The sequence below is a fragment of the Prunus mume genome, linkage group LG5 (assembly GCF_029339155.1).
Source record: "Prunus mume cultivar Tortuosa linkage group LG5, ASM2933915v1, whole genome shotgun sequence".
Taxonomy (NCBI): Eukaryota; Viridiplantae; Streptophyta; class Magnoliopsida; order Rosales; family Rosaceae; genus Prunus; species Prunus mume.
In genome coordinates, this window is record NC_142702.1 from 24,790,930 (window position 1) to 24,818,695 (window position 27,766).

Below are 27,766 nucleotides of genomic sequence, written 5' to 3' on the forward strand. Positions count from 1 at the left end.
CAAGGGCACTCCATCGTTCTAGAAACCATGGCCACAAACTTCTAGCACAAAATAACCCTAAAAAACCAAACTCATTCTCACAAGTTTAATCTCTACCATCCATTTCAACCAGTGGAATGTTATAGTAACCAAAACAGCTATATATAAAAACACCATCCAATTTTAAGTCACATTCAGAAAATAATCAAGGACAGCCCCTGTTGAGCTTCAACCCCCCACCTTTTTTTGTCAATTTCTTCTTGAGCTTCAACCTAGAAAAAACACAATTTCTTAAACCAACTTAACATGGGTCCCTTGATCAAGAACATGTTCGTCAAGGTCCTAGCAATGCTGCTAGTGGCTCTTGTCATATGTGCTCCATCGACACAAGCAGGCCACCACAAGAAATTGCATCTTACCGGGCACGACAAGGTTAGCAGTTTTGAATCCGAAGAACAGACGTTCAAGGTTGGGGAGCCACTCTACAGGGTCAGGGGCAAGAACAATGTTGAGACCTTAATACCTGCGTACAGAGTTGCAGGGCTGTATCGGGTTAGAGAATGACCAAAACCCTAATTCACGTCCATTCATGAACATTGCAATATGTGCCAAAGCAATTTTTAGATATGGGAGCTAAATCTTGAATTTATTTCAGTATGTGCTGTAATAAATTTATGATGGGTTTAATAAAATTACTACGATTATCAGAATAACGTTGGCAGAATTATTTATTGTTGCACAAATCGATGTTTACATAACCAATCGCATATTTCAAGCACATATGTAAATTGTGTCCCACGTATTGTACCATATAATACCATGTTACTGAATAAAACTAGGCATATATAGCATTAATCACAAGTTTAAGAGATCAAATAAACAGAAGCATCTGATGAATTGCTCTGGATCTTATTCAGGATTCATAAGATCTAGGCAAATGCAAACCTTTCTTCCTCTCAAGGTCAACCTAAACAACCCTACTTTATCTGCAGTGTCTAATAATGGTTCAACTTCGCCCAACTTTTATGGCATTGTTTTTTGACACTGTTTTGGGGGGGACCCCAATACGCAGAAGACAATTGAATTGAATGGAAATGGCCAAAAAAGAAGCAAAGCTTCCAACTGGCCACAGGTAATCTGTGTCAAGAGAAAACCTTTAATCTAAATACTTGCTGCATCAACTTCTGTACTTAAATATAGGCCTCTCAAATTTCAATGTGAATCAAACCCTGATATTTCTTTTTGTCTTATTTCTTTTCTTGGGTCAAGGTTTTGGGGCTGTCAAACATGAGGCACACTACTTGGGTGTTGGGATCTGATTGGCTTACATATTTTGCTGCCTGGTTGGCCCAATATGTTTCTGATGATTGAATTTTCAAAGGAGCAAATAATTGGCTGAAAAAAATAGAGGGCCAAAAGCTCATCAAACTGACTGACTGAGCTTGTTCACATTTTCTTGCTTTCAATCAAAGTTTGACTCTAGACTTAGTTTTCTTTGTTATTAATTTTCCCCATCAGAATGTCATCCCATGCCAACATCTGTCTGTCTGAGGACCAAAGAGCTTTCTCATTCTATTCACCAATAAAATTCAAAAGCTTTCATATCCAGTGGGGTCTTGAAGATGGAGTGGTTAATTAGTTTGGATTATGCATGAACCTTGTAAGTTTGAGGAAAATGGGAAAATGCTGACTTTTGACTGATCTCCTCATACAGACCTTATCTTCTACTGACTCATATTTGCATCAATTAAAAAATATTCATGCTTCTAGAAAAAGGGTTACCAGCACTAATTCTGAATTAGCCCTTAATTGCATCCATTAGCAATTTAATTTTTTAAAATTAAGTTCACCATCACTATCATTCCCACCAAACCAAGTGAATTCCTTGCGATTTTTTTTGACTGGCCCTGTTTGCTTGTTAGTTGTTTTCTAGTACAAGTCCATATGCAGTATTTCAAGCCATCAGCTCGCATGTTATTATAAAACCTCATGACATAATTTTCACAGGAAAACCAGCTGTCTGATGGGTATCTTGTTGTACACACACACACACTCAAATCAAACCACACATCACAATTTTTTCCAGTCTTTAATTGCATTTGAAATTCCTGTTCACACTATGTGAACCCTTCTGACTTTTGCCACTCATCCAATTATCCCCAACCCAAATCATAAATGTATAAATATATGATCCCACCAGTTTACTTTCCTCATAAAATCTTTTGCCAGAAACAGAGTCCTCTGTTTTCTGCTTTCCTCCTCTGTTTTTTGCTCTGCTTCTAAACAGAACTTCTGTCCTCGGCTTGTAAACCGGACCTTTTGTTTAGCTTCAATTACCCCCACACAGTACAAACCATGGAAGCTGAACAAAGCCCAAAGAAGCCTCAGAAGCCAAAGACAAGGATTCCACCACCTAGAGGTCAAGTTAAAGCCAAGATTTTTAGAGACTTGGGGTCTAAAGTAAAGGCTGCAGCAGAATCAGCGGTAACTGGGCTGGGAGGGTGCTGTGGAAGCTGAGGCTACATGTTTGAGGGGCATTCAGATACTTGACGCTGATGAAGTTAACAACATTTCAAGCTTGAAAGGATTTAAAATTTGAATGTTTTTGACTTTTTTTTTTCTTCCCACGCAGATACAGAGTTGAAACCAAACAGATTATTTGGGTCATGGGCATGGCATTTTAGTTGAAATGGGAAATTGCTTAGTTAGGATATTTCTATATTTATATACAAGTTTCAGGCCAATATATAGCAATGGCAGTATGGATTTTGCAAATTCTGCTTCTGGGTTTGGTTCTCTTATTTATCTGTTATGCTTAGTTAGCTTCCATTTCTTCCAAGTTTAGGAAGCTGGGGGCATGTGCGTGAACAGATGAGTCACAAAGCAGAAATTGCAGCTCGTGGGTTCTTGTTTTTTATTTGATGGGATTCATGGAGGAAATTAAAATTAATAGATATGTTCTTCATTTTCAGTTGAAAAAGAAAAAAAGAAAAAGAAATGAAAATACAGCAGCAGCAGCAGCAGCACTATCAAGTATCAATGCTTAAAATACATGAGTGTAGAAGAACCTGATTCTCTTCCAAACTCAAACCTGTATTGTTAATTGTGTTGTTGTTGGCCTCTGGCCCAAGTCATCTTCGAATTAAAAGTTCCCAATTTGATTTTTTCAGTGTAACAGCTGTGCATGTTTCCTTTCCTTTGGTTTTATTAACTTTAAATACTGTCTAATTTGATTACTTAATTGATATTTGACACTGGAGAGAGAGAGAGAGAGAGAGAGAGAGAGAGATGCTAATAAAACAACCTCGTATAGTAATAGTACTAATGCTAAACATCCATTTATTTATTTTAATATTTTTATTTGGTTGAACATGTCTGTTTGTCTGTTCTTCTAATGCATTCACACTACGTGGAGCTTATGTGAGACACTTGGCTTACATGCTTTGCTTGTCAGGCCAACTCTTCTTCTTCATCTTCAGTTACTAAATAATAATATATACACAAACCTTCAATATTATATCCACACACACCCTACAAGCCAGAAAAAGAAAAATGGAAGACAGAAGTAGATATAAGCCGATGCACAACGAAGCAGCCACCCTTCCACCAAGGAGAGGCAAAATCAAAGCTAAAATATATGGGGACATCAAAAAGACTGTCATCAATCTGATAGGAATGGCATATCAAAGTGACAATGGGGGACAAAGCTCATCAGCTTCAGCAAATCAGCCAGATGGTCAGAACAAAAAGGCTTGAAAAGCAAAGCATTTGTGTTCGGTGTAGGCAAATTTTCAACTTGTTTAGGCGACAATTTTCCAATTTCATTGTATGTTTATTTGCTCTGTGCTCATTTATTTGGTGATTAAAATTTTGCTTCGAGGTCTCAGGTTTGCACCCATGGCATCAGTCGTGTGTGAGAGAAACCCCTCCTGGTTTAGACTAGTACTAAAAATAAGTTTGCTCTCTGAATAATCATGTTTCTTACTTGTTTGATGACACCAAATTATTCTACTTTCGGATGGTGCTTTCTTTAGTGCATCTAATTAATTCACATGTTTAATTCACTTGATGTTGTTTTGTTAGAGAAACTATAATGCCTGATGTGGACCTAAGAATTTAAAAATTACCCGATTTTTTTTTCTTCAAGATTCGTGTTTCATTCATTAGTTGTCTGCTGCACCAGAAAGGTCCAGAACCAATTTTCAAATACCAGTCACAATCTGATTCTGTCACACCAGAATCCGGTTCTTCAGATTAAAATTATATATTTTGCCATGGACTTAATATAATAGTTTCTAGTTGATCTCCTTTATGCTTTTGTTTTTTTGAGGTTTTTCTTGGCCTTGGCAAAATCACTAGTGCATGTGCATTTCTTGTTCTTGTCAATTCTCATCCCAATATTTTTTTTTAATACTGAAATAGAGGTGATGGAATCTATGTGTGGATCCAAACCCCCCCACAAGTTAATTCCTTTATATTCAGCATTCAAGCAATTTTATATATGGTGTTCACACTGCATGTGCATGAGTGATAAAGACTTTTTTGACAAAATTGCCTAACTAATAATTGCTTCCTCCACCAAATACACATAAAGTGCACACTTCCAGTTCAGCTCACTTCACCACCACTGCCCTGCAGCTTCTCCTCCTTCTTCTTCTTCTTTTCCTAAAAAATCAGCTGAGAAATGGAAAACAAAAGCACCAAGCCAGTGAAGAAAGGAAAAGAATCAAAATCCATGGCCAATATCCCACCACAAAGAGGTCAGATCAAAGCTAGAATATTTGGGGAACTGGTAGAGACTCTGAGCAACATAGCAGGAGGAGCAGGAGCAAAGTGTGTTACCAATTTCGGGGAAAACCCAGGTTCATCAATTGGCTACTCTTCTGATGAGAAACACTAGCAGACTAGCAGTATTTGGGAAAGGGGAGGAGGGGCCTTCAGTACTGCCCAATTTGCCTTTAACTATGAGGATGAGACTGATGATGAGAGAAAAGGGTAGGGGTTTTCTTTGTATTCTTGTTTTTTATTTTCTTTCAAGTTTGAGGGTTCGAAGCAAATTAGTGAATTCTATTTGCCACTTATCTTCTGTATCTACCTGTCTGGCTGATAAGTTGAAATCAAAGGTGCATTTCTCCAATGCTTTTGATGAACATCAGTTTCATTTATTTACCACATCAAGAAAGATTGTGATCTTGATATAATTAACCAACTTCTTTGCTTGGACTGCAAAGCTTTCATGTTCTTACCAATTAAGCAACAAGTTATAATCAGTCAATCAGTGGTCCTCAAAGTGGGGCTGCAGGCAGTCCTGTCAGTCAAGCCAAATGCGATGAACCTGCATATTTGGTTTGACATGTCAAAGGGCTCAAACTTGACATGTGTCGGTAGAGTAATAAATATATTAATTTGTTCAACTAAATCAAGAAAAATTCATCACAGTCGAGAATGAAACTTGCAGAAAAGTATATGAAAGTGGAAAAATAAAATAAAAAATTCATTGAATCCACCAACGAAATCATGTTCAACCATCATGGACAAATCCAAACTGATATCTTATTAGATTAGCCATTTCCTAAGGGATTTTGGACCACTAGGACTCTTATCTACGCATTTGAAAGTGAAAGAACACTCATTGGTTAACTTTAAGAGGAAGTCTGCCTCATCAAAATTCATTCTTTTGACTTTTATTTATCATCTTACGTCACAGGTTATTGTCATGAATACGTCACAGAATTAATAGACACAAGTTTTGTCTAAAAAGCATGATCTTTTGGTGATCAATAAGGCATTGAATTTGTTGGATGAGCATGAAATATGACTACATTTCATGATTGATTAATTTCTACTCATTCAATCTACCTTTCCAACTGTAACTCTTCCCCCTTGATTTGCGTTCCTTCCAATATTCTGAGAGTGCAAAGGTTATGCTTTAATTTCTCTCAGTTGCCTAGACAGCAACTCACCAGTAGTCTCTTGTTCCCTCTATTAAAAAATTTAGAACAATGACAAAGTTTCCCTTTCTAGAATTATGTTGACTTAGGGTTTAGAGAGAACATATATCTGAAGTATTATCTATTGCATTGCCTTGATGTCGATGTGGGATTTGGTAAAAATGGAAAATCTGGGTGTTCCCACCTCACATCAAAATTCAAATGCAGAATATATGGTCCTAGTTTGGGGAAGACAAAAAAAGAAAGATAAAGATGAGTAGTTAAACATTTTACAGACCCCATATATATACATACATATTTATATATATATATATTCTTCTTATATTGACGGATTCCTCGAATAAATATTTGGGACACCTTTCAGTCCTATAATTTTTTTTTCAACGATCAAACCATCCATTTTTAAGTCTATATGCATAGATCATCCTGCAAAAATTAAACAAATCGAAACCATTTCGACATCCAATTGTGTCCTACAAAATTAATGAACAGTCTTGATAAAATACTAAAATTTTAATAACTTAATTGAGTGGTCAAATGATATTATATTCAAGTGATTTTTTGTAGAGATGATCTTTAAATGAATATCTATAAAATAGAATGTTTGGATTAGTGAAATACAATACAGTGAGGCCCTATAAAGATGTTCCTCAAATAAACTTATTTGAAATATCTCTCTCTCTCTCTATATATATATATGTATATATATATATATATAGCCTTTTAATATATGCCGTGATTGATCATTGTGAAGGGGCCCACATGCCAAACTTGTGTTGGTTCCAATCCACAATTTCTTATTTAGAGACTATGGTGTGAAAGTGCCAGACAGCTTTCCTTGAAGCCCAAGGCACAAATTTTTGTCTATGTATGTCACAGGAGAGTCACCTTCAGCATTGAACATATGGGTACTGCAAATGGTCTTAATAAAACAAAAGAGTAGACCAAGACTATCATTGGCTTGAATACAAGGAGCTAGATTCATCAAACGTTTATTTACTTGCAATAATTCAATCAGATTCTGATTTATACACCTTTTCTTCTCATTCATGTCCCCAACCCCAACCTAGAGGTGGTCAAATTTCCCACATGGAAAATGAGGAAGAATCTCTATAAATGTAATTTGAAGAGATGTGACAGAGAGCTCACCAGCATTGAATGCAGTTTTCTTCACCAACGAAACTAAAACTTCTTTTTCTGGAAGCTTGGATCTTTGTCACTTGTAGCGAGACTCCAAGGGCTGATGATACAAAGTCAAAAAATTGAGTGGAAACTGCTAAACACAATTCCACTTCAGAGGTCCACTCACTGAGATGTCTGAAGCAGATGAGTCAGCCATTATTGTTGTTGGCATGATTCTGTGAAAGTTCTGTTATCTATGTTACAGTTGAGTGATTTTGATTTTTATTGAGTGGTGATTTCCCCACTCATTTTTCTCATATTTTATCCACTTATACTCCTTTTTTAATAAGTGGATAAAATAGGAGTGGGAAATCATTGCCCTTTTTATTTTATCTTTTAGTTAACCGGTTCTTATCATCATTTGACGTTTCTTCCTACATACAAAAAAATAGGAATGTAACATTCATCTTATAGGAAAGGTAGAGACACCAGATGTTAATTGAACAACAGCAATCTGAATCAAAATTTGGATTTTTTTTCCTTGCATAAAACATTAAGCCACATCCCGAGAACCAAGAATTTAGCATAAAAAAATACAAATAAAAAACATCCCAGGACAAATAATACATTATTTCCTCTCACATTTCTGGTTATAGTCTCTTTCAGTCCCTCGCTAGCAATAAACTCACTTCTCCCCCTCTTCAAGATGCCTCTATACCTGGTTCCCTTATCTGAATGGATGTTCTTGACAAACTTGCTTCAAGTTCATTTAACTCATCCATGTCCAACTCATCGTCGTCATCGTCATCGTCACCATCATCATCGATGGGGACTTCTTCGGAACCAGCCACACTAGTAGAGGCGCTTGGTCCTGCTGCTGCTGAGTTGTCTTTGACCTGAAATGAAGCACAGACAAACTGAGATAACAAAATAAATGGAAATTGTTAAGACAATTACTAAATGTCCAAGTAAATGGGAACCATCCAACTTCATTTGAACTAGGTATTGTCTTAAGAGTTCAAGAAAGCACAGCAACCATCGATGATATTTATAGCTCCTGGATTCAAAATATTTGTTCCTTGGTAACGATAAATGCGGTACTACATAGTTACACTACTACTTGTGTACCAAAACCAGAATTACCTATGCGAAGATTTTGGTTCTTGTGTCACTGGTTAATATTTTTTTCAAAAAAAAAGGTATGAAACAGTTACTGTTGCAGCAACTGAGTAATAACATCTCAATCATTTGCAACAACCACGACAGATATAATAATTAATTTATAAACTCATGGACAGCAAAGGCTTGTTTTTTTTCTTTCTTTATAGTCTCATTTAATAAAGAAAGTGCTTCAAGAGATGGCACATTCCCTGAGCAAACTCCTAGAGTGCCAGTAGAGTTTTCAGTCTAAAAGCAAGTCGCAACAGGAACTTTATAGTGACTGGGTCACAATCATAGAGAACACTCAACGCCACATCAAACCCTATTTTGGCAGAGACCGCCACACATTGTTATTGAAAGCTATATAGCGTTTTCACATCAATATCAAACTTCAATCTCATGTTTTCTTCATTTCTCTTGGCATAAGAGAAAAGTTGTAGTAAGATTATGATCATATTTTGAAGAAAATGGTTATTTTATCCAAATGTCCTGTAAATTTCCACCTATAGACTATCTACAAGTCAAATGGGGAGCACTCCTTGTTGCTGAGGATTCATGCAACAAGGCAATAGACAGAACCACAAAGAGCTAAGAAAAACATGATATACACCCTAAAAGGATCAGGATGCATGGATCTGTAATCAAAACTTGATAATCTCACCAGAAAAACCTTGAAACCATGATCTAATATAAACAAAATAAACAAAGAGACAACATAAACACATTAAAAACATAACGAGATAAGAATAAGGAATTGAAAAGCAAATCACATTGAGACATCTACGGCAGAATCTTATCTCATTGCATCAATCTCATCATTTTGGTATCATCTAAGTCATTGACGAACTCAAAAGGATGTTCAATCCTCCCTTGAACTTAGCTATCATGGCCGCATAAAAAGAATAACGAGATAAGAATAAGGAATTGAAAAGCAAATCACATTTAGACATCTACGGCAGAATCTTATCTCATTGCATCAATCACATCATTTTGGTATCATATAAGTCATTGACGAATTCAAAAGAATGTTCAATCCTCCCTTGTACTTGGCTATCAAGGCATTATCATTATAACCATGGCCATTCTGTGCCGCATGCAATGGCCATCCAGCATTAAAGCTCGACCAGCATGTAAGTAATAACACAAAACAAAACTTCTATTACATAACACTGAACAGTTATCTTTATCAAGATACTGAAATAGTTCAGTTCTTTTTCTTTTCCCTTATTAAAAAAAACTGAGGTGATGCCCATAGCTGAGAATAACTTTTAGACAATCAAGCCCAAACAAAAGTAATGACAGATAGCCCAAATGACCAGAAAAATAGCATCTTTGGACACTTATTTTGATAAGCCAATAATTTTCTTTGACAGCATAGAAGCGTGAGAACTTAAGATACAGAAAACTTTCATAATACCAAAAAAAATAAAAATAAAAAAGCAAACTCAAAGATAAGAAATAATATTCACATAAGTCACCGTTTTTTCCCTCCCTTCCAAGTGATGAGATGTTGGAAGTTAAAAGTTAGCTAAAACGTTACCAAAAGAATATACAGAAACACACTAAAGCTTTGTTGACTTCGAAAGTGACATGTACCGGTCCATCATAAATAAATCACATGTGTAATACAAAATGAAAATATTACCTTCTCTTCAGCAGCCTCAGGTTCTTGTCTCTGGTATTTTTCATAAGCTTCAGCATCATCCACAAACACGCTAGCATCCGCAAGAAACAACTCACGACCACTGAAATACAGAAAAAATTGAGTCAATAGCATAAAACAAAAAAAATACATACAAAATGCAAACCATGGAAGGAACAAAACCTCATGCGGTCATTCTTAGCCCTCTCTGCTCGTTGTACAGCCAGGCCAGCCTCTTTCTCTTCTGTCTTTTTCTTCCTCCATTGCATGAACAAATCAGTGGTCATTGGAGTACAGGTTGTAACTTTTGCACGCTGCAGTAATCAGCAGATGAGCATTAAAAATACAAAACAGAGGAAATAAAGCTTAAAAAATACTTAAGGATGCAATGCATATATTTGCAAATGTACAAAAAGTTTCCACCACAACAGTGAAGGACAAAATGAAAATGCAAAGTTAACAAAATCAATATGATCATCACCTGATTTTCGATCTCATCCTCAATGGCAATTTTTTCAGACTCTTCGTCAAGAAGTGACTTCATCTGAGACTTCAAAATATAGCCAGGAGGAAGAGCATGTCTGTAATGGCACTCTTTTCCACCATTTGGACAAGCCCAAAACCAACCATACTGCTTCTTTTCCACTGCTTCCAAGAAGTGTTTGCAAACCTGTACATATTAAAGGACAACTGATTCATAACAAGATATACTGCTACATTATCAAATTGCCCAACCATAACTTAAAAACGTATTGTACTGTTTAACTATCACTATTTTTAATTTTTGAATGTTTACTCAATCTAGAGGAGAAAAATAATTTATCCCTCTAGTATTCAATAACACCACCAAAATTTAATTCACTAGCATTGCCTACAATAGAGATCCAATCTATAATCCCAAAAGTTTCAAGCAACATCGCAGATTCTTTAAAAGCATATTTCTTACTTAAACATTCAACAAAGCAACCAGCCAAACAGAACTTTTGCATTAAGCTAGCATTGGAGATACCAGATCACATTTTTCTAACACAAGCTTAAACCCACCACAACTGAAAAGAGTAAAAGCATCCATCCACTCCAACTCGTTAGATAAGACACAAATCCATCACCTAAATTCACTACATGTACTTGCATAAAGTTGAGCATTTTAACATGCCCCATTGCCAATGACTTGTTCTTCAAAAACATAAATCAGTTATCAGATTGTGACATCAACTATTTAAATTGTAACATAACCCATATGATCAATGATTGCAAAGCTGACCTACACCACCTAAAAGCACTAGTTTCAAAAGATGACCAACGTCCCATGCAACTAAACCTTTGCCTCCTTTTTTTTTTTCTCTCTCTTTTTCCACTCAAGAAACATAATTGATGTAATGGGTAACGTACCCTGAAAGGCCTCCATATTCCATCCTAAGTAACCAGAAACATTTGAAGGGTGGGTAGGTAGGGAAAGAAGTAGGGATAGAAAGACTTAGGTCTAACTAGACGGAGGAGAGAGAGAGAGAGAGAGAGAGAGAGAGAGAGCAACACATTCAAATGCAAATATCTTAACACTGAAATAGACATACAATCTCGGTGGGCTTATTCTGGTTATACTCATTCTTCTTTGACTCCACAACCTTCTCCAATGTCTCTTGATCCCAATCCTCCATTGTTTCTGAAAATATAATCAACACGGAATAAGCAAAACATATGCCCATCTATTAGCATGAAAACGGTAAATAAGACATGTGAATCCTCTCACCATCATCGCGCTTATCACTGTAAATATCAATCTTTTCACCCTTCCTCTGAACATTCAAATCATGGGAAAACTTGCACTTAAATCCCTTAGTACATTGCCCAACCTTGAAAAACTCGCACAATATAGACTTGGGATCAACACCTATTCAAATTCCCAATTCGGTTACAAACATACTATAACCAATCCGCTATTGAACACAATATAATCAACTATCACCAAACACGACTAAGAAACATGTCAGAGTTGGGGTACATACTACATACCAGCTGGCACTTTTGGCTGACTAACAGCAACCTTGAACAAATCATTAAGCTCCTTCTCTTTGGCTTTCTCTTCCTCCTTCTTTTTCTGCAAGACCCATTAAAAAAATGATAAAACCCAATTTCACAAAACTACATCCAAACGTTATTTTCTAATAAGAATCATCAATTTTCATTATTTTAGCTAATTCTTGTCTAACCAAATACAACCCAATACGGGAAAAATAACAGACATATGAGAGGATCCGAATAAGAAACAGTGAGAAGCGGACCTTGGCTTTGGTTGGGTCTACTTTAGGCTGGACTGACTGCTTGAGATTCTGTACGTACTTCTGGACATTCTTACTCTTGTTCTTGTTCTTCAGACCAAAGGTCTTGTCCTCCACGACCTTCTGCTTCTTTGCCAAGTCGGCCTTCGATGCCTTTGGCGGCATGGCTACTTCGAATTCAACAAACGAACAAAAATAGAAAAAGAAAAGGGAAAGCTAGAGCAATCTGTGGTTTCCGAAATGAATAAAGTTACCAACTTCCGGTGCAGATTTGCTTAAGTTTGAGTCAGATATGGCAATTAGGGTTTTCGAGAGCCCTCTCTGTGCACCTTTTGAGAAGGATGAGCGAATGGCGTATAGTGAACAGGGTAGGACCAGCGTGTTGTTCTGCTGGCCTAAAATTCCGATTTTGCCCTAACTTTCTGGCTGCAACTATTAATAGTGTTTGAGTTTTGTCGAGTTTAGATTCATGTTGGGTACAAGTCAATTCCCAACTCAACAAAATTTCTACTACGTTAATTGATATACTTGCCAAATTAAAATTTTATAATCATTTATATTTCTAAGATAAAATTTTCAATTTTTTCTTTCTGTCAAAATGGTATTCACACTTTTTATATGAATTTACTTGACGGGTATGTTAGTGATACATTATTAAGTAATTACATCGTATAAACACATATAACATGATTCGACAATCTAACAATTGATAACTACCAACTCATCTTTGTTGTTCATAGTTGGTTTCATTTGCTGATTTATGACTAAATAATAGTCCACTATTGTTTTTCTTTTTCAATAACAAAGTAAATAATCAATTATAAGTTGAATAATTATGGGGTATAACGGATTTGTAACTCAAATGGTTAAGAATATTTACATATGCATTCAAGGTCTTAGATTCGATTTTTCCTTCTAGCTACAACTATAGGGTATAACGGATATCCATATGCATTGACATAGTTATAGGGTATAACGGATTTGTAGCTCAAGTTGTAATATACTTTTTTTTATAGGTTTTTTAGGTTTTAGACATAAAAAAAATTTCACTTTTGGAAAAAGCCAAAACTTTTTCAAAAAAGACAAAAAAATCACTCAACTTTCAAATCAAAGACATGCAAATGTATTGGATTCCTTAGGAAATCTAAAAATAAATAAGGGCATTTTTATCCATTTCTTCTTTTAAAATTTTTCTCTCTCCTTTTGCTTTTTCCAAAATGTCCCTTTTTTTTTTACGAAAGTTGTAATATACTAACCCAAATAAAAATACAAGGGTATAATTGTCACTTTGAAAAATGCTCCTTTAGGTTTACCACGTGGCGCGCTAACTTGGGTAAGGTAAGGTTCACAATTGCATACGACGCGGCGTAACGCGCCGTATGAGACAGTTACCGTTGAACTGTAGCCACGAGCACGAAGCTCAGAGAGCAAAGCTGAACCAGAAGAGAGAGAGAGAGAGAGAGAGAACGCGATGACGCCAATGAGGATGACATACCGTACGGTCTTCAAGGTTTATCAGAGCAAAAATAGAGTGCCATATTTGTTTCAATCGCGTTCATACTCTCAGTTGCAGTTTCAATCTAGGCCCGAACCCGAACGGTTATATCCAATTCTCTGTTTGGCTTCCGAGAAACGGTAGGAAAATTATAGAAATAGCTAAAAAGTGATGTTTGGTTGCATTGTAGGTCTTCTTTTGGAATTGCGTTTGACATTGACGGGGTTATTCTCCGTGGCCGTGTTCCCGTTGGAGGGTCTCCGCGAGCTTTAAGGAAGTTGTACGGAATATCAGGTACTAAGAACTCCATGTTTTCTCTCTCTAAATTAACAAATTTCATTTATTTTTCAGCAAAATGAAAAAGAAAAAGAAAAATAGAAATTGGTTTTTGTTTCTTATTTTCTGGGCAAGTGAACTGATTCATTTGGCTCAAGTTTATGTATTGTGTTATTGTGGATGATGGTTTTTCATTGACTTGGTTTACTTTTTCGCTCATAGTATCTCTAGCTTAATGAAAATACTGCTTCTTTGTAGGTACTTTGAAGGCTCCTTTTCTGTTTTTGACCAATGGTAAGTCATCTGAGCGTTTTCACATTGGAAACATTCATTATGTTTTGGTTAGAACTCCATTCGAATTTCATTTAGTTCAACAATGGATATTTGTTCATAATTTTGACTTAAGTCTATAATCTTTGAGATATTCTTACTTGTGTGTCTGAGTGTCTTACCAGTATATTTATACTTAGCCCATGTCACGTGGATTGTTCCTTTGTAGTCTCTGTTCCAAAGAGTTAGATACAAAGTGGAAGAATAAACTTTCTAATAGCTACTATGCGGTTGAAATAGGAGGTGGCATACCGGAATCAAGACGAGCCGCTGAATTAACTGAACTTTTGGGAGTTAACATCTTGCCTTCTCAGGTAATATTCTAAACATTTTAATTATGTATTATGAGCTTAAAGATGATGTTCTTTTGTTTCCAATTTTTGGTGAATTTTATTTGACTGATGGAACCTTTGGAATAGCTCTCTTTTCTTTTTTTATCGTGATGCAGGTTGTACAGGGTCACACACCTTTTAAAAGTCTGTTGAGAAGGTATATGTCAGTTTGACATGAATCTTTTGCTACATTGATGTGTAATTTTGATGTATCATATTCTCCCCTGACTTTGTTTATAGTTCAGAGTGTAAACAATGTATTAACCTATTTTAATTATCTTATGGCGATTTTATCCGTTTTACTCACAGATATGAGAATGAACTCATTATTGCTCTTGGAAAAGGGGAACCGGCTCTTGTAATGTCTGATTATGGTTTCAAGTAAATTTTTAACCTAAAGTCTAGCTTGTTCTTGATTGTAGAGTCGTCTGAGTTTGAATTTGATACCTCCTGTTGCTAGATTTTGTGAGAGTAATAAATAGCCAAATTCATTTGTGGTGGCAGAAAAGTTCTCTCATTAGATGAGTATGCATCCTACTTCAAGAATATTGATCCTGTATCTCAATATAAACTGTGGAGAACTAAGCAGGCATTGGATTGCAGCCACCCCAAGGAGTCTGTGCCAAGATATGATGTTTATTCTAACAGGGTTAGTGCAGCTTTTGTCGTCAGCGACCCTGTAGATTGGGGCAGGGACATTCAGGTATCTTTTTCATTTTACTATTTAGAATGCAGTATTAGGAAATCAGAGCATCTAAGAATTTGAAATTGTAGCTTCCCTTGGCCTAGCGGGCTCAAATCCACATAAATTGCCAACTTTGGTATGTGTGTGAAGTAGAAAATAAAGTTTTGGGAACCGCAACTTTACCGTCATGTTATTGCAGATGACCGCGGTCATTTGTGTCCTTACCAAAGCTGTGAGCTGATCCATGAATTGAATTAGGTTCTCTGTGACATTCTAAGATCTGGAGGGTTTCCTGGACAAGAGAATGGCCATCAACCACCTCTATATTTTGCCGCAGATGATCTTGAGTATCAGGTTGGTAGCTATGATTCTATAAAGATGTGGGCTGAAAAACTGAATCCTGAATTTGGAGATATAAAGAAACAAGCCACGATTTGTTTGTTTGCTTAAGTGATCTGTTTGCTAAAACCCGTTGAATCTTGTACTATGCCCATGAACATCTTCGATGCATTGGGTTCTATATGGATGATATGCCCCAATCCCTGACATTTAGAAGAGTAGGATTCATTTTTTCTCTCTTCCCTTTATTCATCATCAACCTTCTTTCTTTTTCAACTTTAAGTTTCACATGGTACTGGAATTGTACTGATCAGCCGCCTGCTTATAACATACAGGCTGCATTTCCTTCTGAGCGACTCGGAATGGGTGCTTTCAGAATTGCACTTGAAAGCATCTTCAACAGGTGAGGTGTCATATTCCATTGTGTTTATAATCCTACCTTTGCATGCCAGCACGTCTGATTGAACACTAAGTTATTCTGTCATATGCAGTCCATGCTACCTTTGCATGCTTTCAGTAATATAATTTACTTTTGGCTTTGCTGCAGGATTCACCATGATGCTTTGGAATATGTCTCTTTTGGGAAGCCAAATCCGTTTGTGTTTAAGAACACTGAAGCTCTATTGACACAGCTTCAACCATCTCATTGTCATAATGATACAACAAATACTGGAAACTCTCAGTCGCATGCTTTCAAAACCCTTTATATGATTGGTGACAACCCTTCAGTTGATATCAAAGGTGCTCAACAGGTCTGTCTTTCTTCTTACGGTGAAAATTTGTTACTATTAAATGCTTTGAAGTTTGAATTTATTTTGACAAGCATTGCACCTGGTTCTCAGGCTGGACATCCTTGGTTTTCTATTTTGACGAGGACAGGCGTTTTTAAGGGGAAAGATAATCATGCAGAGTTTCCAGCAGATCTGGTACGTTGGATATACATCATCAGAATATTTAGGCGGTGCCAGAGATAATTTGTCACTTGCAAGTGTGAAAAATGCGTAATAACTTATAATTTCCATTTGATTGCATTTGCGTTAAACTTTTTGCATACCTTTTGTTCCTACTGTAGGTTGTGGATACCGTAGAAGAGGCAGTGGACTACATTCTGAAGAGAGAAGGAACTTCTTAGCTCAGAAAAAAGAAAGAAAAGAAAATTTACTCAAGAGTGATTATGTATGTACTGGGTTTCGCTTGTATGGTTGACAGAAAATTGGATCAAGCAGCTCTTATAATTGAATGCAAGCTCATATTCAGTTTCATGGCCTTTTCTTTTTAGCTGATTTCATGGCTAAAAATTGATCCTGTGCTAATCCTAGGTTACGCGCTGATTTCGGTACTGATGGATATTTTGATCACGAGAGCCACTATCCTTACAATTGCCACAGGACAAGTACAAAGGAGTGGTTTTCGTGCAAGCAAGTTCACCACAATCTGCTTGCGTAAGCTCAGACAAAAGTAATGTTTACCTTCTCAGTGCCTTTGTTCCACTATGGAGGTTGGTATGGAAAGTTGCCCATTTTTTTCCCATACTCTTTTTCTGTCTATTAAAATGACAGCCTTTTCATCTGGCATACGTACACGAATATTATCATCGACTCGGCTCAAAGCATATGATCAAAGCTCTAGTGGCGCACATAGCAATATCAGAATGGAATTCTCGTCGGCCGGTATGTACACAATAGATGACGTTCTTCCACCCCAATTTTTTTTTTTTTTTTTTTAAAGAGAGAGGATATGTTACTCTGTATGTTTGCTTCAATTGAATGAAGGAAATCATGAATCGGGAAAGTTGAGAATATGAGATAAGTAATCGGAACTCACATAACCCATGTTTCAGTGAACACATTTTCAGTACGTGATCAGAATATTTCCAGCACAATTTAATTTATCTCCAAACTACATGTCATACCATCTACGAAGCTCTTCCAGTAAGTCGAAATGATTAATGGAGTTTTTGTTTGTTTGTGTGGGGTGTTATATATCCTCCAAAGATGTCAGCAATATCAACAATAATCGAGATAGAAAAGCATTACTTTTTTATTTACGAGATCATTCATATGAGCAAAGCATCAACAAAGATGCACGTGTTCAACAACAATCAAGGCTTAGCCTACATATCTCAGAGATTAGCATAGCCAACGACAGGCATCATCAAAAGGGATTAGCTTCTGAAATTCAATTCACATGTGATTTACATTCTCAAACTCCATCCTCCTAGATGTGTTTGCTAAGAATTGTCTCAATAACACCTTGAGCTATAGGGTGATAAGTGTCACGCGCCTCTGCAAACACCCTTTTGGCCAAAATCTTCTCTTCTTCCTTTCCGGTGCCGCCTTCTACAAGAGCAGAGTAGAGTGGGACAAGGTACTTCTTCCTTCCAACTGCCTTCAAAGTTTTCTCCACCTCAACATAGTGTTCTTTGCACTTGGAAGCAATGGCCAGTAGGAGGAATGCCACCTTCACCTCGTAATCTTTCGATTCGGACAGCCTGAAGCGTGAATTCAACTCCAAAATCTGCAAATCCAAACACATGTTATGATAAGACAACATAAAAGTGGGATAGATTTAACAAGTGCATTGACAACTGAAGCTAAAACAGAAATGAGTTAAAATGAAACTTAGTAAAAATACAGGGCTATTTCACTCCTACAATCTGACTCAACAAGGTATGAGCTCCTAAGGCTATTTCAAATCTAAAAGAATATGTTTCCACATGCAAACCAAGTTATAAGAGATATGCCTATCCCCAACTTCTAACCATGTAAAAAATTGCAACATCATCAAATTCCAATTTTGAACTCAAAATCATCCTTGACACAGTCCAATGAAAAAGACAAGATTGCATATGAAGAAATAGAATAAGATTTTCTGGTCAGTAATGGAAGAACCACTGTGTTATAAAATAAGTGCGCCTGGCTTTGCCTTCACAAGCACTCAATTCTATGCCCAAAAATAAAATTCCAGCAGATGTGGTCAGCATCATAAGTGCACCCCATAGTACAATAATAACTGCTTATATATTAATTGAAAAACCTTATTGATGCAAAAACGATAATGGAAGAACCCACCACAGAAGTATTAAAAGCGTATGTTTACTACTAAATATGAATTAGAAGTTGAAGCAAAATTTATTAACTTATCCAAACTAAGAAATAAAGTAATTACAAGAAGTGAGTTGAAAGCAGATATAAAATCCAAGTCATAGCACCTGGTAATAGAAAATCACTTGAAGAGAAGAAACATAACAGTAGTACAAGTACCTGTGAAGCTTCAATAGATTTCGGCAGGTTCTCCAAGTAAAGCTCCCACTCCTGCCCTTGCCAATCAGCAACTTCATCCTCCCTTGGCATCCTACCAAGCTTAAATTCATTTGCCATTGACACAATCTTTGAATATATACTGGAAACTGGTTCATAGGCATCAGGAGGGATACCAGTACCCTCAGTCCACAATATTAAGTCAACCTCTTTCTCTATTCCAGGTAGGTTTGCTTTCAGAAAATCGAGAAATGTATCGGTATCAATTGACTGGAACTTGAAGGTGGCAATATATTTCTTGAGAAATTCATCAAATGCAGGCCTTCCAACCTTAACATTCCAAAGTAAACGTGTGACAATCAAATCCTCTTTACAGCACAGTATCATGAGGCAAAGAAGTTATAGCATATAATCAACCTACCTGGCGTTCAATGCGCCATAGAAACTGGAAACCTTTTTCATATGGAACTTCAGAATACACATCATCTGGGTCAACTCCTTCCTGGTTGGTTTTCAGCTTTGTGACCTCCAAGTTATCCTTGAACCTCTCCATTTCCTTATTTAAACCCCGCCAACCAATTCCAATGTTTAATGCAGCTCTGTCCTCACCTTGCACAGCCTCAACAATTCTCCTCTCAGCATATGTCGTGAAACCCTGTAACAATAAATAAGGATTAACGCGCTAACCTCACTTCAAGGAACAGCATGCACATTGCAAATCTCAAACATAATCAACCATACCCACAATTAAGCCTAAGATACATTCTTTAAATTCTCCTAGCCCAGATATTATACAAATACCCTAGTGTGTTATGCTTCTAGAAGATGGACTATATTTAAAATTTAACAAGATAAATGCTAAAAATTGACCTTAAATGAACAATATGTATGAAGAAATTTAACAAGACTATATTTAAAGTTCAAATGAAGAAAACAAGTATCATAAAGGCAAAAACAAACAATATCCATGAATGTTGTCAATATAAAAGATCAAAACCAACCATGAACCAAAAATCTGAACAAAACCAACCCACTTGAATATGAGATAAAAAAAGATAATGTGATAGTACCTCATTCAACCAAAAATGCTCATTAGTCTTGTTGGTGATCAAGTTCCCAGTCCAGCTATGCGCCAGCTCGTGCGCCACCACCTGCGCGCCGCTCGAGTCGCCTTTGAGCACCGTCGGCGTCAAGAACGTCATTCTTGGATTCTCCATACCACCGTACGGAAAGCTCGGCGGAAGCACCAAGAGATCGAACCTTTCCCACTCATACGGCCCAAACAAGGCCTCCCCTTGCCTGATCATGTCCTCGGTGCTCGCAAACTCAGTCGCCGCCAATTCCAGCACCGCCGGAACCGCCTCCGAATAAACCCTAGTTCTCGGTCCCACCTCCCGGAACCCTAGCTCGCCGACGGCGAAGGCGAACAGGTACGGCGGGATTGGTTGCTCCATCACGAACTCCTCGACGACTCTCCCCTCGGCGCACCACAGTGCGTCGGCGGAGAACAGCGCGGCTCCCTCGCCGGCGATCGGGTCACGGCGGTCCACGTGGCGAGCGGACATGACGGCAGAGAGCTGACGGGGGACGTTAAGCTTTGCCGCGTAGCGCACACGCGCCGCCGGAGTGTCCTGGCATGGGAAGACGGAGCGCGCGTGGATGGCCTGGCATTGTGTGTAGACAAACGGCAGCGTTTTGTTGAAGGTCTGGGGAGGAGAGAGCCACTGGAGGGCGGAGGAGGAAGGGGAAGTGGAGTAGACGAGGAGAAAAGAGGAGTGGTTGGAGAGGGAGACGGTGAGGTGGCAGCCTTTGATTGGGTCAGGAGAGGAGAGGGAGAAAGGGAGGGGAGCAGAGGATTGGGGGTCGAGGACGGAGTGGACGGTGAGTGCACGCGCGTCGAGGGAGAGTGGTCCAGAGTGTGGGGCCGGGAGGGTGAGGAGGGCGGAGGCGTGGATGGTGGAGGAGGGGAAGTCGAAGAAGAGAGAGAGTGAGATGTGGGTGGCGAGTGGGTGAGTCGACTCAGTAAACGAGTGAGGGTCGATTGGCGCCATTGATTTTAGGGCTAACTGGTGAGTGAGCTCGGAGGAGGAGGAGAGAGTGCAAGCAGTGAAGCGAAGACGGAAATGTTTCGTAAATGATAATGAATATAGAGAGAGAGAGAGAGAGAGAACGATATTCGTCGCAATAACTACTTTCTTTTTCTTTTTCTTTTCTTTCTGGGTTTTGCTTTTTAAACTTTGGAGGGAGAAACAGAAGGTCTCATTATTTTATTTTCAGTCAAAATTTGAAACTTTTCTTGCACAAAAGCATAAATTCTCTGCTTCTCTCCCAAGCTGAGTTGTTGAAGTTTGTGAATGGTTATTTTATTTTATATTTAAATAAAGGACATCTCTTTTTCATAAATCTCCAATTTCATGGTCACAAGATTCTTGGATTGTATGGAAAATGTAGTGAGTCCTCCACCTATGAGGCTTGAATTACACCTGAAAAGATTAAGTTAAATAATCACAAAAGTTATATAGACTTCGGGTAGTCCGCCTAAATTTATAAAAAAATCATAAGAACAACTCTCTGCTTATATGACACCTCCGAGTGTAATCATAATTACTTTCTCGTCTTCACATCCTTAGGATTAATGGCACGTCATATTAATCAACTACAACCCCATACAAACCAGACAATAACATTGTTATTTTTAGTGTTCGTGCCAATTAGGTTTTTTTATCACTAATTTGACATTTTCACGTGTGAGAGATAGACATGCACATATAAAAAGCTGGTAATAGACTCATGGGCTAAAAAATATCATTTAAAGGCCCAAAACAAAGTTCACAGTGTCAGCCCAGATTATATTTACCGGCTAACTGCACGTCTACACCCTCCAGTGGGGCCCACATTCATCCAATTACCCATTATTACACCCACTGTTCTCATTTCGCCATATTTCCTTTCCTTTTTCTCTGTAGAAGCAAAGCATCGAAGAAAGCTGCGAAATTCAAAACTTTGAGAAAGAGAGGGCGGGTGAGCTCTCTATCCCAATCACATCCTCTCACTCTGAAAACCCTAAATCCTGAAGATCATAAAAGATGGACGACTACACGAGGGAGATGATGGACCTCAAGACTCTGGTCACTCGCACCCTTGAGAAGAAGGGCGTTCTGGCCAAGATCCGGGTACAAATTCCCCCTTTTGCCCCTCCATATTTTCCCCATTTCCATGCTTTATCATTTGGATCTCCTCAATTCGCATTCACAGCTGATTTGAACCCAAAATGAGGTTTTTTTCTCTGGTTAATCCTTGAAATGTTGCTTGAGTTTAGTTGACTTTTAGGGTTTTCTAATTTCATGTTTGTACCTTTGTTTTGCTTAAGTGGAATTTGAAGCTTCGAGTTTTTGAACGCGATCCCCCATTGTGCAAAATTAGGGGCTGATTGATAATTCTGGATATTTTAGTATTAGTTTGATGTACATGATCGAACTTATTGTTCTTGAGAAATGGTTTTTCTGGGTCGTTGGCTGATTTTACTGTTGTGGTAGGCTGAGTTGAGAGCAAGTGTGTTTGAGGCAATTGAAGAGGAGGACAAGGTCATCGAGAAAGAAGAAGGCTTGCCTCCGGCATTGCTTGGTAGCTGCAACGATCGTGCTAAACAGCTCCATGCTTCCCCTTCAGGTTCTTACTTATCCCTTGCTCCTCCTTTGTTCAAGTAAAGTAATTTCATCTTGGCTTCTGCTCTTAAGCTGAATTTCACTTTCACATGCTCATTGTAGGAAGGTTGCTTACAGCACTAGTATGCGAATACTTAGACTGGGCGCAACTAAACCATACGCTAAAAGTTTATCAGCCTGAGTGTAATTTGGTAATCAAGTATTTTAGTGCACAAAGTGTCTTGAGTGTCTTGTGTTGTTCATCATATGCTAATGATTGTTGCTTTTGCTTTTGTCGAATCGCAGCAAAAGGATTCTTGGAAAGCTGAGTTGAAGGACTTTAGTAGCAAGAATGGATATGATCTTAACCGAAATGGGGATAGTGGTCCTTTGCTTTTGGACGTGCTTGAAGGATTTTTGAAATTTGAGGTTTGATATTTTTTGAGTTAAAGCACATAATTTACAAGTTTTGCAATAGGACTGTAGTCTTACATGGCAATAATTTCTTTGGTTCAAGATACATTTACCTGATTGTTATGTTTTATCACGAAACCGAGGCTGCTAATTGATTTGTATTAATTCTTCTGGACACAGTATAGATTAGTTCACATGATTGCATGACATAGTCTCTCCTATACCTATGGGCATTTTTTCCCTTTGTTATAGATCTCTTGATCAGTCATAGGATGGGATTAGTATACAATTTTGAGGTTCTACTAACCAGGGTAAAAAACTTCCTGGCCGAACGACAAAGCTGGGTTGACAATGAATGAAGCAAAAATACAAATTTCTTTAGCTGATCTTTTGTTTGTATTTAGTCCTTTAGCAGATTTCTTATCATTAAATCTTGTTACTACAGAATTTATCTCAAGCAAGGGGTACTGGAAGGAGGCTAGCTACTTCAGAAACAGAGTCCTTATCCAATTTAGACTCTCGCAACATGCGAAGACCTTCATCATCTGTTGCTGGAGGGCTGCCTCCACTAGGAAGGTGCTGAGCCTACATTACTGCTTCAGTATTTTGTATTTACTTTGTCTCATTTTCCTTTTCTCTGTAACTCTTAATTGATATTAGTTTGTTGGTGTGCTTATTATAGGCCTGGTGCGTCTTCCCAGTCATCTGGTGAGTGACAAAGCAAATTTCTTATGCCCTGTCCTTTATCTGCTTGCATTTGTTTCTGTTTAACTGATACATTCTAGCATTCAGATCGAAGAGGTGGGTCATCCATGTCTAGCTACAGGAAAGATGACTACAATTGGAGATATGATAGTGATGAAAGTCCAGAGGATGTCATTCGAGCTTCGAGTGCCATGGAAAACCTTCAATTGGATAGAAAAGCTCGCAATCTAACCACATCGTGGCGGTATGTTCTGAGCCCCTTTATGTTATATTCACTTTACTAGGAAAAGCTTTCCTTTCAAAGAAAACTGCAGCGATGCAAAATGCTAGAGGGAGATGGATTTTCTATGAGGTTAAAAATCAAAGTAAGGCTACTTACAAGAAGTCTCTTTCATAGGTGCTTTTATTAAAGAGAAGTATATATGGCTACATTTTCCTTGTGACATGTCGATCCCACTTTTGTCATTTCAAAACTATGTATAACATTTTGAAACCTTGTGATAAAGGTTCATGTCAAGTCAAAATCTGGCAGAAATAGTAGTTCCTGTTCATTGTTTTCTTACCCTTGTCTGCTTGATCTGGCTGCAGGCATGCAGGCGATGGAATTAGTGAGGATGAGGGCAGGTCTGATCAGATGTAGGCGGAAAAACGACAACCTTTGTATAACTGCACGTGTATTTGATTTGTATTTTATATGTTTAATCCTTCAATCATAGTGATGTTATGTAAGATTATTACTCTGTATTCCGATTTGGTCTAGTGCTTTGTTCGAGTGTTTTTTTCGTGATGTAATTTCCTTTTTGACCCTTTTTTGAAATCTATAAATTAGTAACTGCATCTTTGCTTGCAAATTTTCATTATAATGTAATGGTATGAAATTTCATGGAATTGCCGAATCCAGAGGCCTTTTCTGAGATATGCAGGAGCCAAACCCCTCAATGACGCAATATGTCACATTTGCGATATCAAACAAGAAAATATGACATGCACCTCAAATCCAGATGACAAAGAAAAGCAAGTAAATTCCAACAAAAATTGACAGAATAATAAATTAAAGCTGAAAAGGAAAACATTTATGTACTTTTGACATTTGTGGAGAGCACTGGATTTTATTACACGTGTCGTGGCACATTTCTAAGCGCCAAAAACCGCCTGCTTCCCTGGCTTCCAGGGGAAATCTAAAAAGGGTAAAAATCAGAATCGAATTTCACACTCCCGTCCTCCTGTCCCCAAACATAAAACCCTCCCCACAACACCACCACAACAAACAACACCCCCTTTTTCTCTTCTCTCTTCTCTCTTTTTCTGCGGCTCCCCAAAAAATAAAAATAAAAATTGACTTTTGCTTCCTCCTATGGCGGTTTTGAACCGCGTTTTTAGATTAAGAGCGACAAGCTCTTTCTCAGTTCGGAGCTTCCGTTCATCATCTTTTCTAAATTCCGAAACTGACCTCAAGGCGTCTTCCTCTGTCATCGCCCAAAACTCTCTTCCTCTGCAGCGAGACGTTAAGGACAGGAATGCCCAGTGGGTCTTCCTCGGCTGCCCCGGCGTCGGCAAAGGCACCTACGCCTCTCGCCTCTCCACCCTCCTCGGCGTCCCCCACATCGCCACCGGCGATCTCGTTCGCGACGAGCTCTCGTCTTCTGGTCCCTTCGCTCTTCAGGTCCCCCTTCCCTTAGGCCTTAGGGTTATCCCTTTTCTTTGATTGTTTTTTTCCTTTTTTCTTTCAGAAAATTTCAATTTGTGAAAAACCCGAACAAAAAAATTGCAGCTTGCAGAGGTTGTGAACCAGGGCAAATTGGTTTCGGATGAGATTATCATAAACTTGTTGTCCAAGCGTCTTGAAGCTAGTGCAGCTAAGGGTGAAACTGGCTTCATTCTTGACGGTTTTCCTCGAACTATTCGTCAGGCGGTAATACCATTTTTTTTCCCATCAAAATTTTGCTTGAAACATACATTGGATGATCTTGCTTGGGAGATAGCAAATAGGGACAATATGATCATGCAGGTGTAGATGAAAAAATGTATTTGGAATTAAAGATTTAGTTGAGGTTAGTAGAGTTGAACTATGCACATAAATAATAAACTTATGGTCTTTGAAGGCACACAATTTTATTACTCTACTGCCTCCAAATTCCAGCATAGCAGTACTTCTGTCTTGCTTCTTTTGGTTTCAAAGGTTATTGCTTTATGTTTTTTTGTTTGGTTTAATTTAATGTTTGGGTCAGCAAAATCTGAATTCATCTGTGTTGTCTTTGATAATATGTTTGCTTATGGGAGTCACTTGGTTTTGGGTTATATAGATTCATGAGCAGGCGATGTTCATTGAGCATATTTGTATAAGAAATTTGCATCCCTTCGGGACTTATGTTCATTGAAATTCTGTATGATTATTAGACTCTGAACATCTACCATGTTGTGCAATTTTTCAAAAATCCTGAATTAGTGGGAATTTCCAGGTTTTTATGACCTCTGGAGGACAGTCCAAAATTTGAAATTGATTTTAAAGGATGCTCACTTCATCAAGTAGTTTGAATTTCTTTTCCTTTATAATGGCTCCTGTGGCTACACAAAGAAGAGTAGGCATTGACTTAATGCCCTTAAATTGGCAACAGAGCTTATTGTATGATAAAATAGTATATTCTCATGTCCCATTAATTCAGCTTCCCTACCATTCCCCCTCCCCTCCTCTCAAATATATTTTACCTCTGTGGTTATAACTTGCCTTCTATGTTTTGATTGGTTTACAGGAAATTTTAGAGGGAGTAACAGACATTGACTTGGTGGTCAACCTAAAGCTTCGTGAAGAGGCTCTACTTGCAAAGTGCCTTGGAAGAAGGATTTGTAGTGAGTGTGGAGGGAATTACAATGTGGCCTGCATTGACATTAAGGGTGAGGATGGGAAGCCTGGCATGTACATGGCTCCACTTCTTCCCCCTCCACATTGTGCATCAAAGCTTATCACACGATCCGATGACACTGAAGAAGTTGTGAAGGAAAGACTCCGGATATATAATGATAAGGTATTGTTTCAGCATCTTGGGATGCTATTTTCACTCCTTTTTAAGAAGTCAACCAAATAGTTTAGAAGATTTATTTTAAGTTTGAAATATATTAATAATAATAATATGACTGAAGCACTGCCGCCCATAATATACTCCCCATTCTTCCTGCTTAGGATTGATGCCTCAGAGACTGTTCTACTTGGCATGCTCTTTGTTACTGTATTAATTCTTGCATTAAGTGTCCAACTATGCTTACTAAAACAATCTTCTCCATGCATGAGAAGATTGCTTTGTCATTATTGATCCATTGGAACAGCATCGGATTGCTTTGTCATTATTGATCCATTGGAACAGCATTGGCTAATAGATGGACCTTCTCCTTGTTGAACACGTTTGGACACTGGCCAATCAATACTTATTTATGTCATTAGTCTTTTTGTAACAACAATCTTTAATTTTGGTTCAATTTGTAATTTGTGCGTCACATATCATGTTGTCCTTGCAGAGTCAACCTGTGGAGGGGTTCTACCGCAGTCGAGGAAAATTGTTAGAGTTTGATCTTCCTGGAGGGATTCCTGAGTCCTGGCCAAAGCTGCTTCAGGCTTTGAATCTGGAAGACCATGAAGACAAACAGTCTGCAACCGCATGATTCGTAATTCTGTAACATATACACTTTTAGACAAGTTAGTTTTCCATTAGATAAGCCAAATCATTCTTTGCATGTCCTGGAAGCAGATGCATATAATTTAAAGTTGAAAGGGAAAAACTTCTATGTGCAATAAAAAACAGGAGCTGCCCCCCATTTATCTATAATTATATAGCATCCTATTGGGGTTTCAGAGTTATGTAAAATGGGTATTTATATTGTATTGTTAGTTATGTTCTTTGTTTGGAAAAATGGTTAGATTATAATGATTATTTTTGTGGGCATTAAAGTTTCATTGCACCACAAGTTTGCCATTATTTTTATGAAATGTACAGATGCACCTGTCTTTCACATCCAATATATCATCATCCATCCATCATTTTCCAGTTTCAACTGTCTTTTCAATCCTCAAATTTGGAAGGAAATGTCTCTGTGCACATGTTTACCACATGCTTGGCTCGTCATCTTCCCCTACAAATCTCAATCTCCCTAATAGAAATT

The 27,766-nt window shown here is 37.9% G+C and overlaps 5 protein-coding genes across 6 annotated transcripts; 3 read left to right on the forward strand and 2 right to left on the reverse strand.

Annotated features, from left to right (window-relative positions):
• Window positions 1–7,567: 7,567 nt before the first annotated feature.
• LOC103332423 (zinc finger CCCH domain-containing protein 11-like) lies at window positions 7,568–12,554 on the reverse strand. Of its 2 annotated transcripts, none has more exons than XM_008235163.3 (8): window positions 12,138–12,554; window positions 11,869–11,953; window positions 11,606–11,746; window positions 11,430–11,518; window positions 10,337–10,525; window positions 10,039–10,169; window positions 9,859–9,958; window positions 7,568–7,948 (listed from the first exon to the last, which is right to left on the reverse strand). In XM_008235163.3, the coding sequence occupies exons 1-8, from the start codon at window positions 12,297–12,299 to the stop codon at window positions 7,754–7,756; spliced, it is 1,092 nt and encodes a 363-aa protein (XP_008233385.2). In that variant the 5' UTR covers window positions 12,300–12,554; the 3' UTR covers window positions 7,568–7,753. The 2 variants fall into 2 exon arrangements, with proteins under 2 accessions (XP_008233385.2, XP_088908647.1); XM_089052521.1 differs by having other exon boundaries at window positions 11,862–11,953; window positions 12,138–12,553.
• Window positions 12,555–13,490: 936 nt separating this feature from the next.
• Window positions 13,491–16,853, forward strand: LOC103332424 (mitochondrial hydrolase YKR070W-like). Its single transcript, XM_008235164.3, has 12 exons — window positions 13,491–13,733; window positions 13,820–13,923; window positions 14,164–14,199; window positions 14,476–14,549; window positions 14,684–14,724; window positions 14,877–14,948; window positions 15,072–15,270; window positions 15,511–15,606; window positions 15,927–15,994; window positions 16,139–16,343; window positions 16,434–16,517; window positions 16,664–16,853. Exons 1-12 carry the CDS (start codon window positions 13,606–13,608, stop codon window positions 16,721–16,723), a joined length of 1,167 nt encoding a protein of 388 aa, XP_008233386.2. The 5' UTR covers window positions 13,491–13,605; the 3' UTR covers window positions 16,724–16,853.
• Window positions 16,854–17,613: 760 nt separating this feature from the next.
• LOC103332425 (peptidase M1 family protein) lies at window positions 17,614–21,157 on the reverse strand. The gene is made up of 4 exons (XM_008235165.3): window positions 19,922–21,157; window positions 19,273–19,506; window positions 18,855–19,181; window positions 17,614–18,108 (listed from the first exon to the last, which is right to left on the reverse strand). The coding sequence occupies exons 1-4, from the start codon at window positions 20,900–20,902 to the stop codon at window positions 17,809–17,811; spliced, it is 1,842 nt and encodes a 613-aa protein (XP_008233387.2). The 5' UTR covers window positions 20,903–21,157; the 3' UTR covers window positions 17,614–17,808.
• A 635-nt stretch (window positions 21,158–21,792) lies between these two features.
• On the forward strand, window positions 21,793–24,465 carry LOC103332426 (protein TONNEAU 1a-like). The gene is made up of 8 exons (XM_008235166.2): window positions 21,793–22,024; window positions 22,388–22,520; window positions 22,619–22,707; window positions 22,802–22,924; window positions 23,355–23,485; window positions 23,592–23,617; window positions 23,702–23,858; window positions 24,203–24,465. Exons 1-8 carry the CDS (start codon window positions 21,938–21,940, stop codon window positions 24,252–24,254), a joined length of 798 nt encoding a protein of 265 aa, XP_008233388.2. The 5' UTR covers window positions 21,793–21,937; the 3' UTR covers window positions 24,255–24,465.
• A 351-nt stretch (window positions 24,466–24,816) lies between these two features.
• On the forward strand, window positions 24,817–27,582 carry LOC103332505 (P-loop containing nucleoside triphosphate hydrolases superfamily protein). The gene is made up of 4 exons (XM_016794356.2): window positions 24,817–25,277; window positions 25,386–25,526; window positions 26,365–26,637; window positions 27,125–27,582. The coding sequence occupies exons 1-4, from the start codon at window positions 24,969–24,971 to the stop codon at window positions 27,266–27,268; spliced, it is 867 nt and encodes a 288-aa protein (XP_016649842.2). The 5' UTR covers window positions 24,817–24,968; the 3' UTR covers window positions 27,269–27,582.
• Window positions 27,583–27,766: the final 184 nt, after the last annotated feature.